Source organism: Heptranchias perlo, chromosome 34, assembly GCF_035084215.1.
Source record: "Heptranchias perlo isolate sHepPer1 chromosome 34, sHepPer1.hap1, whole genome shotgun sequence".
Lineage (NCBI taxonomy): Eukaryota > Metazoa > Chordata > Chondrichthyes > Hexanchiformes > Hexanchidae > Heptranchias > Heptranchias perlo.
Genome location: NC_090358.1, coordinates 30819435 through 30834599, shown reverse-complemented (window position 1 = coordinate 30834599; position 15165 = coordinate 30819435). Strand labels below are relative to the sequence as shown.

The following is a 15165-nucleotide window of genomic DNA, read 5'->3' as shown; positions in this document are numbered from 1 at the left end:
TGATGAATGTAGTTGCCATAGGTTATATAACAAAGAGGGGCAGTCCCTCATTGAATGTAGTTTTGATTAGCAGCTTGGTAAACCAATCTCTGACACATACAGCTGGGGTAGAGGCAGACGGCAATCTTCTGGCTTCCTTGCACTATGGGAAAATAGTCAGGCAGTGCGATGATGCTGGGAACTGTAGTACTTAGAGTGATAACTTAAAGAAGACAGTCTTATCTGTAAATTGTGGTACTTTATTTTGGTAACGCAGTGATGAGCAGGAATGTCATTTGCTAATAGGCAGAGTAGAATGATTCAAAGTGAAAAATATTGAAAAATAGTATGAATGTTCCTGATTGGGAAAGTCCTTTTCATTGAAATGTATAAAGAAATTATTGCAACAAATTCATCGAATCCTCACTGACTGGTCATTGCTTGGTGTCATGAGGGAACACCTCATCAATGCTGGACAGTCAGTGCTGGAACTGGGGTTTGATGACAGTGTGACAATTCACAACATGTTGCAGGTGTACCCGGATTGTGTGGAATTAAATGTGGAGCCCACACTGAGCATCTATAAGTCTGGCGTACAGCCAACAGGGGCACTGTTCTCTTCCTGTAAGTGCAACAGCATCACAGCCACTGAGAACAACGTGGGTTCTTCGGATTATCTTTCCAGGTGGAAGAGGCAATCCACAGGCAACAGACCATCGTGTTCGAAAAGAAGAAAAATACAAACATTCAGCCTTTTGGGTCTATGATCTTTTTGTGTGGGTGCGGGCCATTGTTATTACTAATGGAACATACACACATTATCAAAGGTTCCAGCAAAACACATTAAAATATCAGCAGTCCTGTTTTGTCACTTTGACTTCGATATTATTTCGAGTATTTAATTGAGTTCTGGCTGTGATGGTGTGATGGGATTTAGCCCTTTGATATTATTTGCACAGTTGATGTGTTGAGATTAACCAGTTCATCAGTAAAACCAAAGTGACCCAGTGTTTTGTACGATGCTGATCCATGCCTGAGGTTGAGCATTCTGAGGTACATCGACCCTCTATCTCCTGTTCTTGCTAAAAAAGCAGTCCTGGAACAACTCTGGAATCTTCAGAGGACCCAATTCCTCAGACATTACATCACTGTACACTTCCTAGGAGAACTGCAGTCAGCATTTGCTTTTCTTCGGATACTTTCTGTAAATTAATGTAGTAAATATAATGAACAAAATGGTAAATAATTACAGAAACTTGTTTTCCAGCTATATATCCTACACTTAGTGCTTTTTGCACTGTGATATATCCTACACTTAGTGCTTTTTGCACTGTGATATATCCAACACTTAGTGCTTTTTGCACTGTGATATATCCAACACTTAGTGCTTTTTGCACTGTTTTATATCCTACACTTAGTGCTTTTTGCACTGTTTTATATCCTACACTTAGTGCTTTTTGCACTGTGATATATCCAACACTTAGTGCTTTTTGCACTGTGATATATCCAACACTTAGTGCTTTTTGCACTGTTTTATATCCTACACTTAGTGCTTTTTGCACTGTGATATATCCAACACTTAGTGCTTTTTGCACTGTTTTATATCCTACACTTAGTGCTTTTTGCACTGTGATATATCCTACACTTAGTGCTTTTTGCACTGTGATATATCCTACACTTAGTGCTTTTTGCACTGTTTTATATCCTACACTTAGTGCTTTTTGCACTGTGATATATCCAACACTTAGTGCTTTTTGCACTGTTTTATATCCTACACTTAGTGCTTTTTGCACTGTGATATATCCTGCACTTAGTGCTTTTTGCACTGTGATATATCCTACACTTAGTGCTTTTTGCACTGTGATATATCCAACACTTAGTGCTTTTTGCACTGTTTTATATCCTACACTTAGTGCTTTTTGCACTGTGATATATCCTGCACTTAGTGCTTTTTGCACTGTGATATATCCTGCACTTAGTGCTTTTTGCACTGTGATATATCCTACACTTAGTGCTTTTTGCACTGTTTTATATCCTACACTTAGTGCTTTTTGCACTGTGATATATCCTGCACTTAGTGCTTTTTGCACTGTGATATATCCTACACTTAGTGCTTTTTGCACTGTTTTATATCCTACACTTAGTGCTTTTTGCACTGTTTTATATCCTACACTTAGTGCTTTTTGCACTGTGATATATCCTACACTTTGGCCCCGATATTACCAGGGAGGCGGGTTGGCAGCGGGGGGGCGACTGGGCGCGTGAGTAACCCGACCAGTGAAATCCGTCCATTCCCCACGTGATCGCGGGTAAATTGAAGCCACTTAACATGGCTTCCGCGTTTCCCTTCGGAAAGCTGCGCAGCGGGCGGACTGCGCACCCGCATCACAGGCTGTCAGCTGGAGAAGCCCTATTTAAAGGGGCAGTCCTCCAATGACTGATCCTGCAGCAAACAATGACACAGCTCCATGGAGCAGCCCAGGGGAAAGGCTGCTCCCAGGTTTAATGATGCCTCACTCCAGGTCTGACTGGATGGGGTGAGGAGGAGGAGGAGGAGGGAGATCTTCTACCCGGCGGATGGGAGGAAGTGGCCTGCCTCTGCCACCAAGAAGGCCTGGCTCGAGGTGGCAGAGGAGGTCACCAGCAGCAGCAACATCTCCCGCACCTGGATCCAATGCAGGAAGCGTTTTAATGACCTAACTAGGTCAGCCAAAGTGAGTACACTTACTCATTCTCCTACACTCCGTCTTCCACATCATCGCCCCCACCCCACATCTCCTTCTGCACTGCCAACACTACTCTATCACATCACTCCTCACACCCACTCAAAGCTCATCCTCATCTTACCTGCACTTACTCACCTCGCCAGTACTCATCCCACCACTACCACTCAACCCAATCCTCATTCAATGTCATGACTCTGTCTCATACTCACCCTCTGATGTATCTCTTTCACGGTCAGCCTCACCCAAACCAATGCATTCAGCGGTTAGCCACGTCACCATCCCTCACTCACGCCTCTCTACTTTCTCCCCTTATAGGAGAGAGCCCAGAATGCACGGGAGAGGGCGAGGACCGGAGGGGGGGCCGCAACATCAGGTCGTCCTCACAGACGCGGAGCAGGAGGCTCATGAAGTGAGCCGCACCCTCAAGTGCCTGTCCATCGGGGACGCCGAGACTGCCACCCGACAAACAGCTGGTGACAGAACTTTAACATTCAGCACTCACAATTGCAAATGATATTAACATGCCTTGCCATCTTCAACACCTCAACATCTGTCATCATGCTTAATATTGCCTTCTGTTCTCTTACAGGGCCTTCAGCGACCGCTATGACGATTCCTCAGAGGACCTGCCGGCCTCTGAGGGGCACCATCACATCTGAGTGAGCCATCCACCAGCGAAGATACACAAACCTCGGTGGGTCTCAGTCCTCACTTAGTTGGGGTCGCACATGGTGAGTCACCACACACACGTGAGCACGAGCAGACACTGGTGGCAGGGGCAGCTGTGGAGAGTCCGCCTCGGTGGGACCACTCTTCTCCAGGCTCTGCTCAGCTGGACACAGATGCTGAACCCTGGGGGCCCATCCTTTAAAAGGAGCGTGATCGAGGGGCAGCAGCACATTTGCGAGTTGCTGGAACAGGTGCCACGCGCACTCTCCACAATCGCGCAGAGGATGGAGGAGTCCAACTCCTGCATGAGTGGAATGGTGGCACAGGTACAAGAGGGGATCTCTGAGATACTGTCACAGGGACGTGAGGGCATCTCTGAGATAGTGTCGCGGGTAAGTGCGGGAATGTCTGCGATGGAGGGAAGGCTAGCCTCCATCGAGCTTCAAGCACGGCTCAACAATGAGTCCATTGAGGCCTTGACAATGGCCCTTCGGACTCAAGGTGAGCAACTTTCTGCCGCCTTAAACAGGCAGGCAGATACACTAGCACTGGCCTTACAAGGCTTCACACATGTCCTCCAAACTGTCGTCCAGCAGGGTGGTAGGAGTGATGTGGGCCTGGCCCAGGAGAGGGATGATGGAGAAAGGGGACATGGAAGTGGGGACGCCACTCAAAGCACTCCCACATCTCACTCGTTGCCCCCCTCTCGACCAGTACCCGCAATGCTGCCTCCTCTCCAGGTGGCCGAGTCTGCCCCTGCACAGGTGCAGGTGGAACAGTCTTTGGAGGGGCCCTCAAGGGCACCGAAACCCAGAGGACGTAGGCCCAAAGCATCTAATCGGTCAGGGCATGAACAAGAGCAACCTGCCACTACCTCTGCTGCAGCCACAGGGGAAGCACCATGTAGGAGTAGTCGGAAGCATAAGGCAAAGGTTTTGTGAGCGCAAAGGGGGTGCACAAGGGTGTTTGACGGTTTGTCATGTTTCTCATTTATATTTGATTTTTGTTAATGGCACATTAAATATTATTATTGTCACCACTACTGCCACGTCTTGTCCATTCTTGACTGGCTTGTGTAATAAATCCCTTTCATGAGGTTCACCATGAACACCCACACTTGATGCCACCCATTGGGTCACCCTCCAGTGGGTGTATGTGTAGTTGCACGACTGTTTTGTGCAGGTGCCTGTGGTGCAGCACTGTGTTGTGGAGTTCCACGTGGCGGAGGTGGACGGCGTGCCTGGCGAGGCCGGTGATGTTGCTCGTCCTCAGATGAAGTGATGAATGCAGCTATGGCGCCCCCATCCTGACTGTGTGAGTTTGAGGGGGTCCGCAAAGTAGGTAAATGTGTTTGCACAGCAGAGTTTAGGGTATAAATTAATAATTTTGAGTGGAAAGACAAAGGTGTTGCAGCCAAACCTTTGTCTGAAGTGACAGAGTGCCCTGCTGCAATAAATGAGGTTTTCCCCCCAACTGTCAAATAATCCTTTGCATCTCCCACTGGCTGCTGACTGAAACACGTCTGCTCCATAGAGTCATAGAGTCACAGAGTCATAGAGTTATACAGCACGGATAGAGGCCCTTCGGCCCATCGTGTCCGCGCCGGCCATCAAGCCCTGTCTACTCTAATCCCGTATTCCAGCATTTGGTCCGTAGCCTTGTATGCTATGGCATTTCAAGTGCTCATCCAAATGCTTCTTGAATGTTGTGAGGGTTCCTACAGCACGGGAAACACGCTGAGGATCCTTCAAAATTGCATCCCTGCCAAAATCTCCTGCCAATGAGGTCTGTCAAGTACCTTAACTAGCTATATAAGTATCTAAATGATCATCCTGCTGGCTTTAATTACCGATGGTAGTCCTGCATGTGGGAGCTGCACGTGCCCAAACGTGTCACTGGGGAACCTGGAAGTGAGCGGGTTGGAGCCGGGCTCCGAACCCGCTCCGGGATTCCTCCATTTTAGGAGCCCCCGCCCCCAATGCACCCGCTCGGCCATCCGAAAATCGGCCCCTTAGTGTTTTTTGCAAATTGATATATTCTGCACTCAGTGCTTTTTGCACTCATATATATCCTACACTTGGTGCTTTTTACACTCGGATATAACCTACATTTAGTGCATTTTGCACTCTCATATATCCTACATTTGGTGTTTTTTGTACTCATATACATATCCTGCACTTTTTTGCTTTTTGCATTCTGATATATTCTGCAGTTACTGCTTTTTGCACTCTTATATAACCTACACTTAGTGGTTTATGCACTCTGATATATCCTGTACTTTTTTGCTTTTTGTACTTGTATATATCCTACACTGAGTTTGTTTTGCACTCTGATATATTCTGCAGTTACTGCTTTTTACACTCTGGTGCTTTTTGTCAGACCTGCTGTGGATCAGCTGTGTGGAGCTGTGATTTTCAGCCTCTGGTCCTGGTATCATGGACAATGTCAGTAAATTGTCTGAGAACTGATGAAATTAATCACAGGTCAGGCTCACAACCCAACAAATGTCACCATCGGGCAATACAGCCGCCCTCTGAAGCTGCTCATCTGATATGGGGTCAGTCGCTCCACTTACCGGCCAGGTCCCTCCTGCCTATTCCCACCAGTCCTTCATACAGCCCTTTAATTGGGTTTTCTCCTGACAGAATCACACCGGGAAGCCAATTCAGCAGCATTCTGTGTCCATGTTCCTTATAACTTTTAGAACCTGTTGATAAAAAAGTACAAGTATCTTGTTGCATTATTTCAAACCAAAGTCGAAACCTTAATGGAATATTTGACAAATCTAAAAGCAACAATGGCTGATTCTTCATATGCTCACTGACCATGGAGCTGTTTTATTGAGAGAGGAACTGAATTTAATGCTGAGGAATGAAAATGCTGGGAGGAATCAGACCCAGGGGTGAGGATAGAATCTTGGAATCAGAGAAAGTTACAGCACAGAAGGTGGTCATTCGGCCCATCGTGTCCGTACCGGCCGAAAAAGAGCTATCCAGCCTAATCCCACTTTCCAGCACCTGGTCCATAGCCCTGTAGGTTACGGCATTTCAAGTGCACATCCAAGTAGTTTTTAAATGAGTTGAGGGTTTCTGCCTCTACCACCCTTTCAGGCAGTGAGTTCCAGACCCCCACCACCCTCTGGGTGAAAACATTTCCCCTCAGCTCCCCTCTAATCCTTCTACCAATCACTTTAAATCTATGCCCCCTGGTCACTGACCTCTCTGCGAAGGGAAATAGGTCCTCCCTATCCACTCTATCTCGGCCCCTCATAATTTTATACACCTCAATTAAATCTTCCCTCAGCCTCCTCTGTTCCAAAAAAACCAACCCCAGCCTATCCAATCTGTCATCATAGCTAAAATTCTCCAGTCCTGGCAACATCCTCATAAATCCCCTCTGTACCCTCTCTAGTGCAATCACATCTTTCCTGTAATGTGGTGACCAAAACTGTACACATGGCCTAACTAGTGTTTTATACAGTTTCAGCATAACCTATTCTATACCTCAGCTAATAAAGGAAAGTATCCTGTATGCCTTTTCAACCACCTTATCTACCTGTCCTGCTACTTTCAGGGATCTGTGGACATGCACTCCCAGGTCCCTCTGTTCCTCTACACCTGTCAGTATCCTCCCATTTATTGTGTATTCCCTTGCCTTGTTTGACCTCCCAAAATGCATTACCTCACACTTCTCCGGATTGAATTCCATTTGCCACTTTTCTGCTCACCTGACCGGTCCATTGATATCTTCCTGCAGTCTACAGCTTTCCTCCTCACTATCAACGGCCAATTTTTGTATCATCTGCAAACTTCTTAATCAAGCCCCTTACATTCAGGTCTAAATCATTAATATATATCACAAAAAGCAAGGGATCTAGTACTGAACCCTGTGGAATCTCATTGGAAACATCCTTCCAGTCACAAAGACACCCATCGATCATTACCCTTTGCTTCCTGCCACTGAGCCAATTTTGGATCAGTGAGGATACTGGGGGAGGGAATCAGACCCAGGGGTGAGGATATTGGGGGAGGGAATCAGACCCAGGGGTGAGGATATTGGGGGAGAGGGGAATCACACCCAGGGGTGAGGATATTGGGGGAGGGAATCAGACCCAGGGGTGAGGAAATTGAGGGAGAGGGGAATCAGACCCAGGGGTGAGGATATTGGGGGAGGGAATCAGACCCAGGGGTGAGGAAATTGAGGGAGAGGGGAATCAGACCCAGGGGTGAGGATATTGGGGGAGGGAATCAGACCCAGGGGTGAGGAAATTGAGGGAGAGGGGAATCAGACCCAGGGGTGAGGATATTGGGGGAGAGGGGAATCAGACCCGGGGTGAGGATACTGGTGGAGAGGGGAATCAGACCCGGGGGTGAGGATACTGGGGGAGAGGGGAATCAGACCCAGGGGTGAGGATACTGGGGGAGAGGGGAATCAGACCCAGGGGTGAGGATACTGGGGGAGAGGGGAATCAGACCCAGGGGTGAGGATACTGGGGGAGGCAATCAGACCCAGGGGTGAGGATATTGGGGGAGGGAATCAGACCCAGGGGTGAGGATATTGGGGGGGAGGGGAATTAGATCCAGGGGTGAGGATACTGTGGGGAGAGGGGAATCAGACCCAGGGGTGAGGATACTGGGGGAGAGGGGAATCAGACCCAGGGGTGAGGATACTGGGGGAGAGGGGAATCAGACCCAGGGGTGAGGATACTGGGGGAGAGGGGAATCAGACCCAGGGGTGAGGATACTGGGGAAGAGGGGAATCAGACCCAGGGGTGAGGATACTGGGGGAGAGGGGAATCAGACCCGGGGGTGAGGATATTGGGGGAGAGGGGAATCAGAACCAGGGGTGAGGATACTGGGGGAGGGAATCAGACCCAGGGGTGAGGATATTGGGGGAGTGGGGAATCAGACCCAGGGGTGAGGATACTGTGGGGAGAGGGGAATCAGACCCAGAGGTGAGGATACTGGGGGAGAGGGGAATCAGACCCAGGGGTGAGGATACTGGGGGAGAGGGGAATCAGACCCAGGGGTGAGGATACTGGGGGAGAGGGGAATCAGACCCAGGGGTGAGGATACTGGGGGAGAGGGGAATCAGACCCAGGGGTGAGGATACTGGGGGAGAGGGGAATCAGACCCAGGGGTGAGGATACTGGGGGAGAGGGGAATCAGACCCAGGGGTGAGGATACTGGGTTCCGTTGGATACTCAAAGAAATTAGGGAGGAGTTTGCAAAGGCACTAATATCCATATATTAAAATTCAATAGAAAAGGAATAGTGCCAGAGGGCTGGCGAACAGCAAATGTAATTCCTATTTCAATCAGGGTGATGGAGCTAATCCAGGGAACTATGGACCAATTAGCTTTATGTCAGTGGTATGAAAAATACTAGAATCTTTGCTAACGGGTCAGATAACAAAACATCGAGTGAATATAATAAAATATAGTCAGCATCGATTTCTAAAAGGAAGGTCATATTTGAATACATGGAATTACTCCCTTATGAACTAAACTAACTTCCTCTTAAATGCATCTATACTGTTCACCTCAACCACTCCTTGTGGTAGCAAGTTCCACATTCCAACCACCCTGAGGGTAAAGAGGTTTCTCCTGAATTCCTTATTGGATTATTGGTGGCTATCTTATATTTAGGACCCCTAGTTTTGGACTCCCCCTCAATCATAGAATGATACAGCACGGGAGGAGGCCATTCGGCCCATCGTGCCTGTGCCGGCTCTTTGAAAGAGCTATCCAATTAGTACCACTCCCCCTGCTCGTTCCCCATAGCCCTGCAAATTTTTCCTTTTCAAGTATTTATCCAATTCCCTTTTGAAAGTTATTACTGAATCTGCTTCCCCGCCCTTTCAGGCAGCGCATTCCAGATCATAACAACTCGCTGTGTAAAAACAATTCTCATCTTCCCTCTGGTTCTTTTGCCGATCACCTTAAATCTGTATCCTCTGATTACCGCCACTAGAGACAGTTTCTTAAAGAGGATTACACGGGTAGCATGGATACAAAATTTCCGAGTTTTGTGTCATCTGCAAACTTTGAAATTATCCCCTCTATACCCAAGTCCAGGTCATTAATATATATCAAAAAGAGCAGTGGTCCTAATACTGACCCCTGGGGAACACCACTGTATACTTCCCTCCAGTCTGAAAAACAACAGTTCACCACTACTCTCTGCTTTCTGTCCCTTAGCCAATTTTGTATCCACACTGCCACTGCCCCTTTAATCCCATGGGCTTTAATTTTACTAACAAGTCTATTATCCAGCACTTCATCAAATGCCTTTTGAAAGTCCATATACACAACATAAACTGCACTACCTTCATCAACCCTCTCCATTACTTCATCAAAGAACTCAATCAAGTTAGTCAGATGCGATTTGCCTTTAACAAATCCGTGCTGACTTTCATTTATTTCCCAGACTTTACCAAGTGCCAATTAATTTTGTCCCAGATTATTGTCTCTAAAAGTTTCCCCACCACCAATGTTAGGCTGACTGGCCTGTAATTGTCGGGTTTATCCCTCTCCCCTATTTTGAACAGGGGTGTAACATTTGCAATTCTCCAGTCCTCTGACACTGTCCCCATGTCTAAGGAGGATTGGAAGATTGTGGCCAGAGCCTCTGCAATTTCCACCCTTACTTCCCTCAGTAACCGAGGATGCATCCCATCCGGACCAGGTGACTTTTCTACTTTGAACTCTGCCAATCTTTTATGTACCTTTTTATCTATTTTTATCCTATCCAATATCGCTCCCACCTCCTCCTTTACTGCGATATTGGCAGCATCCTCTTCTCTAGTGAAGACCGATGCAAATAACTCATTTAGTACCTCAGCCTCCACTAGCAGTTCTCCATTTTTGTCCCGAATTGGCCCCACCCTTCCTTTGACTATCCTTCTACTATTTATATGTTTATAAAAGACTTTTGTGTTCCCTTTTATGTTAGCCACTAATCTATTCTCATACTCTCTCTTTGCCCCTCTTATTCCCTTTTTCAGTTCTCCTCTGTACTTTCTGTATTCAGCCTGTTTCTCTACTGTATTATGGATCTGACATTTATCTAAGCCTCCTTTCTCTGTATCTTCAGTCATCCTGGGAGCTCTAGCTCTGGATGTCCTTCCTTGCCCTCTCATAGGGATGTGTCTTGCCTGTACCCAAACCATCTTCTCTTTGAAAGCCTCCCATTGCTCATTTACCTGCCAATCTTTGTCTCCAATTCACCTGGGCCAGATCCCTTTTCAGCTCACTGAAATCTTCCCTCCTCCAGTTGAGTATTTTCATGTTTTTTGGTTCCTTGTCTCTTTCCATAAGTATTCTAAACTGATCACTGTTCTCCAAATTCTCCCCCACTGAAACATGCTCCACCAGCCCCACTTCATTCTCCGGAACTAGATCCAGAACTGACCCCTGGAGAACACCACTGTACACCTCCCCCCAGTTCACCACTACTCTCTGTTTCCTGTCCCTTAGCCAATTCTGTATCCATGTTGCTACTGCTCCCTTTATTCCATGGGCCGCAATCTTGATGACAAGCCTATTATGCGGCACTTTATCAAACACCTTTTGAAAATCCATATACACCATATCAGCTGCATTGCCCTCATCGACCCTCTCTGTTACCGCATCAAAAAACTCTATCAGGTTAGTTAAACACAATTTGCCTTTAACCAATCCGTGCTGGCTTTCCCTAATCAATCCACACTCGTCCAAGTGACTGTTAATTCTGTCCCAGATTATTGTTTCTAAAAGTTTCCCCACCACTGAGGTTAAACTGATTGGTCAATAGTTGCTGGGTTTATCCTTACACCCTTTTTTGAACAAGGGTGTAACATTTGCAATTCTCCAGTCCTCTGGCACCACCCCCGAATCTAAGGATGTTTGGAAGATTATGGCCAGAACCTCTGCAATTTCCACCCTTATTTCCCTCAGCAACCTAGGATGCATCCCATCCGGACCGGGTGACTTATCTACTTTAAGTACAGCTAGCCTTTCTAGCACCTCCTCTTTATCAATTTTTAGCCCATCCAGTATTTCAACTATATCTTCCTTTACTGAGACTCTGGCAGCATTTTCTTCCTTGATAAAGACGGATGCAAAGTACTCATTTAGTACCTCGGCCATGCCCTCTGCCTCCATGAGTAGATCTCCTTTATGGTCCCTAATCAGCCCCAACCCTCCTCTTACTCCCTGTTTACTGTTTACATGCCTGTAGAAGACTTTTGGATTCCCTTTTATATTGGTCGCTAGTCTATTCTCATACTCTCTCTTTGTCCCTCTTATTTCCGTTTTCATTTCCCCTCTGAACTTTCTATATTCTGCCTGGTTCTCACTTGTGTTATCAACCTGACATCTGTCGTACGCCCCTTTTTTCTGTTTCATCTTACTCTCTATCTCTTCTGTCATCCAGGGAGCTCTGGCTTTAGTTGCCCTCCTTTCTGCCTCGTTGGAATGTGCCTAGACTGTACCCGAACCATCTCCTCCTTAAAGGCCGCCCATTGTTCAATTAGTTTTGCCTGCCCATCTTTGATTCCAATTTACCCGGGTTAGATCTGTTCTCATCCCACTGAAATTGGCCCTCCTCCAATTGAGTATTTTTACTTTCAAGTGGACAGAGTCCTTTTCCATAGCTATTTTAAAACTTATGATACTATGATCACTGCTCCCTAAATGCTCTCCCACTGACACTTGCTCCACTTGGCCCACCTCATTCCCCAGAACCAAGTCCAGCAATGCCTCCTTCCTCATTGGACTGGAAATGTACTGGTTAAGGAAGTTAACCTGAACACATTTCAAAAATTCCTTCCCCTCTTTGCCCTTTATATTATTACTATCCCAGTCTATATTAGGATAGTTGAAGTCCCCAGTTATCACTACTCTAACTTTTGCACCTCTCTGTAATTTCCCTGCAAATTTGTTCCTCTCTATCCTTCCCACTAGTTGGGCCTATAGAATACACCCAGTCGTGTAATGGCACCTCTATTATTTCTTATCTCTAACCAAATAGATTCTGTCCTTGACCCCTCCAGGACATCCTCTCTCTCCAGCACTGCAATATTCTCCTTAATCAATACTGCCACTCCCCCACTCCTTTATTTCTTTCCCTATCTTTCCTGAACACCTTGTATCCAGGAATATTTAGTACCCAATCCTGCCCTTTTTTGAACCGGGTCTCCGTTATCGTCACAACATCATATTCCCATGTGGCTATTTGTGTCTGCAGCTCACCGACCTTGTTTACCACACTTCGTGTGTTTACACACACGCACTGCAAACCAGTCTTAGACTGTCTTGTACTCTCTCTTAGTCTGATCCCACCTAATACTGTACTATTACTTGCTCTCGGGCTATCTTTCTCCCCCGATCCTTTGTGCCCCTTGTTTCTCCTTTCCAATGCCACATCTGGTGCCCATCCCCCGCCAAATTAGTTTAAACCCACCGCCCCCCCTCCCCCACAGCACTAGCGAACCTCCCCGTGAGGACATTGGTCCCAACTCCACTGAGGTGCAACCCGTCCGGCCTGTACAGGTCCCACCTCCCCCAGGACTGGTCCCAATGCCCCAGGACTCTAAAGCCCTCCCTCCTGCACCATCTCTTCAGCCACGCATTCATCTGCTCTATCCTCCTATTTCTATACTCACTACCACATGGCACTGGGAGTAATCCGGAGATTACTACCCTTGAGGTCCTGCTTCTTAATCTCTTTCCTAACTCCTTAAAATCTGCCTGCAGGACCTCATCCCTCTTTCTACTTATGTTGTTGGTAGCGATATGGACCACGACCTCTGGCTGTTCGTCCTCCCCCTTCAGAATGTTCTGCAGCCGCTCAGTGACATCCTTGACCCTGGCACCAGGGAGGCAACATACCATCCTGGAATCAAGTCTGCGGCCGCAGAAACGCCTGTCTGCTCCCCTAACTATAGTATCCCCTATCACTATTGCTCTCCTGACTTTTCTCTTCCCCCTCCGTAGAGCTGAGCCACCCATGGTGCTATGGAGTTGGCTCTGGCTGTGCTCCCCAGAGGAACCCTCTCCCTCACCAGTATTCAGAACTGAATACTGGTTAGAGAGTGAGATGCCCTCAGGGGACTCCTGCACTACTTGCCTGGTCCTCCTTGTCTGTCTGGCGGTCACCCATTCCCTCTCTGCCTGCACTCTCTTAAGCTGCGGGGTGACCACCTCCTGAAACATGCTATCCCCGTAGCTCTCAGTCTCGCGGATACACTGCAGTGACACCAGCCGTTACTCCAGCTCCGAAACCCGGAGCTCGAGCTCCTCCAGTTGATGTCACTTCCTGCACCTGTGGTTGTCAAGGACACGGGAAGCATCCTGGAGTTCCCACATGGCACAGGCCGAGCATTTGACAGGTGTGAGCTGCCCTGCCATACCTCAATTTATTAGATTGTTTACTAAACTTAACAAAAATAAATTACGCCTTAAAAATAACACTCACCAGAAAAAGAAACGCTCGCCAGCTACCAGCCAATCAGCTCCTTCCCCTGTTTATTCAGTTGCATTAGTCTTGTCGTAAAGCCCACTATAAAACACCCCCAGCCTTCTCTTTTCCAGGGAAAAGAGTCCCAGCCTGTTCAGTCTTTCCTGATAGTTATATTATATAAACAAGTATGGAAGGTTAAAATTTGCACCAAGCAGTTTCCAGTGGAAAGGTGCTTGGATGTACACATTATGCACTGAAAGATGCCGATAGTCCCTACCTGCCCACTGTTGTTCAATAGCCTTAATGTGTGCTTCCGTAAACTTCCAGTAATAAGCAAGTTTCTTCCACTCATTTGGTTTGAGGTATTTTGTTGCTAGTCTCCATATTACTGAACGAATGTGCTGGGTTTCTGCTCTGTGGTCTTGTTTGAAAGTCACGTGTGTTCCAACACAGGAGTCCGAATCACTGTTTGGGTTATCCTGAAATGCAAGTTTTTTTTATTTTATATTCCTCTCCAACTCCCCTAAGGGTTGAGATTTATTTGTGCAAATCTGTTAATGAAGTTCCAACCTATCTTTGCCCAACTTCTAAAGTTGCAGCTGGAAACAGGTATAAAGCATTGGAGAGTGAAATTAGCTTTTTTGTTTGTTAACTTTCAGTAGTCTTTAAATGAAACATTTTTATGTCTGAGCCCAGAGTACTTATCAAATTGCAATACCTCAGAGAAAAGCTATTAGTACTAGTACTAAATATGGGATTTTAGAAATCAGGGCACAGGAGGAGGCCATTCAGCCCATTATGTTATAATAAATAACATTATAAAACAGGTGCCCTGTTATTCAACAGCATCAGGTCTGGTAGTATAGAGGTTCTGGGACTGGGCCAGCAACCCAGCGGTTACGAGTTCAATTCCCACCACTGTTAGTTGTCAAGATGGATTTTAAAAAGTTTGCGGGCCAGCATCGGAAAAATAATCATGAAAACTATTGGATTGTTGTAAAAACCCAAACTTCCCCCTCACCTGGCCTTGCCTACATGTGACTCCAGTCCCACACTGTAAGGGTGATTTTAACCTGACAGTTAAAGTCGACCAGGTGACCTACCCTGCAATGTCCCTCCATCTTCCACTTGAACCCGCTCTTCTGAGCAGGCAGCAAGGCCACCAGTCTGAAGCCGACAGATCTGATGAGGATTTCCACCAGGTGATGACAGCAGGAAGAGGAGTCAGGTCCATTTAAGGGAGGTTGTTCTACTTTCCCTGTGCTGCCATGAGGAGCAATAGGCTTCCTCTGGTGCTGGTGGGCAACCTCCATGCTCCCACCCACTGGCCAACTGCTGGTTCCTGCCCG

General features: G+C 46.9%; 1 protein-coding gene across 4 annotated transcripts in view; it reads right to left on the bottom strand.

The window, feature by feature from the left end:
* Nucleotides 1-218: 218 nt before the first annotated feature.
* Nucleotides 219-15165, bottom strand: part of ankdd1a (ankyrin repeat and death domain containing 1A) — a 146871-nt gene continuing 131924 nt past the window's right edge. For all 4 annotated transcript variants that reach the window (XM_067971656.1, XM_067971657.1, XM_067971658.1 and 1 more), the window contains exons 13-15: nucleotides 14094-14295; nucleotides 5950-6081; nucleotides 219-1181 (exon numbers count right to left, since the gene is read on the bottom strand). In XM_067971656.1, the coding sequence (XP_067827757.1) occupies nucleotides 1120-1181; nucleotides 5950-6081; nucleotides 14094-14295 (396 nt within the window). In that variant the 3' untranslated portion in view covers nucleotides 219-1119. The remainder of the gene's footprint in view (nucleotides 1182-5949; nucleotides 6082-14093; nucleotides 14296-15165) is intronic.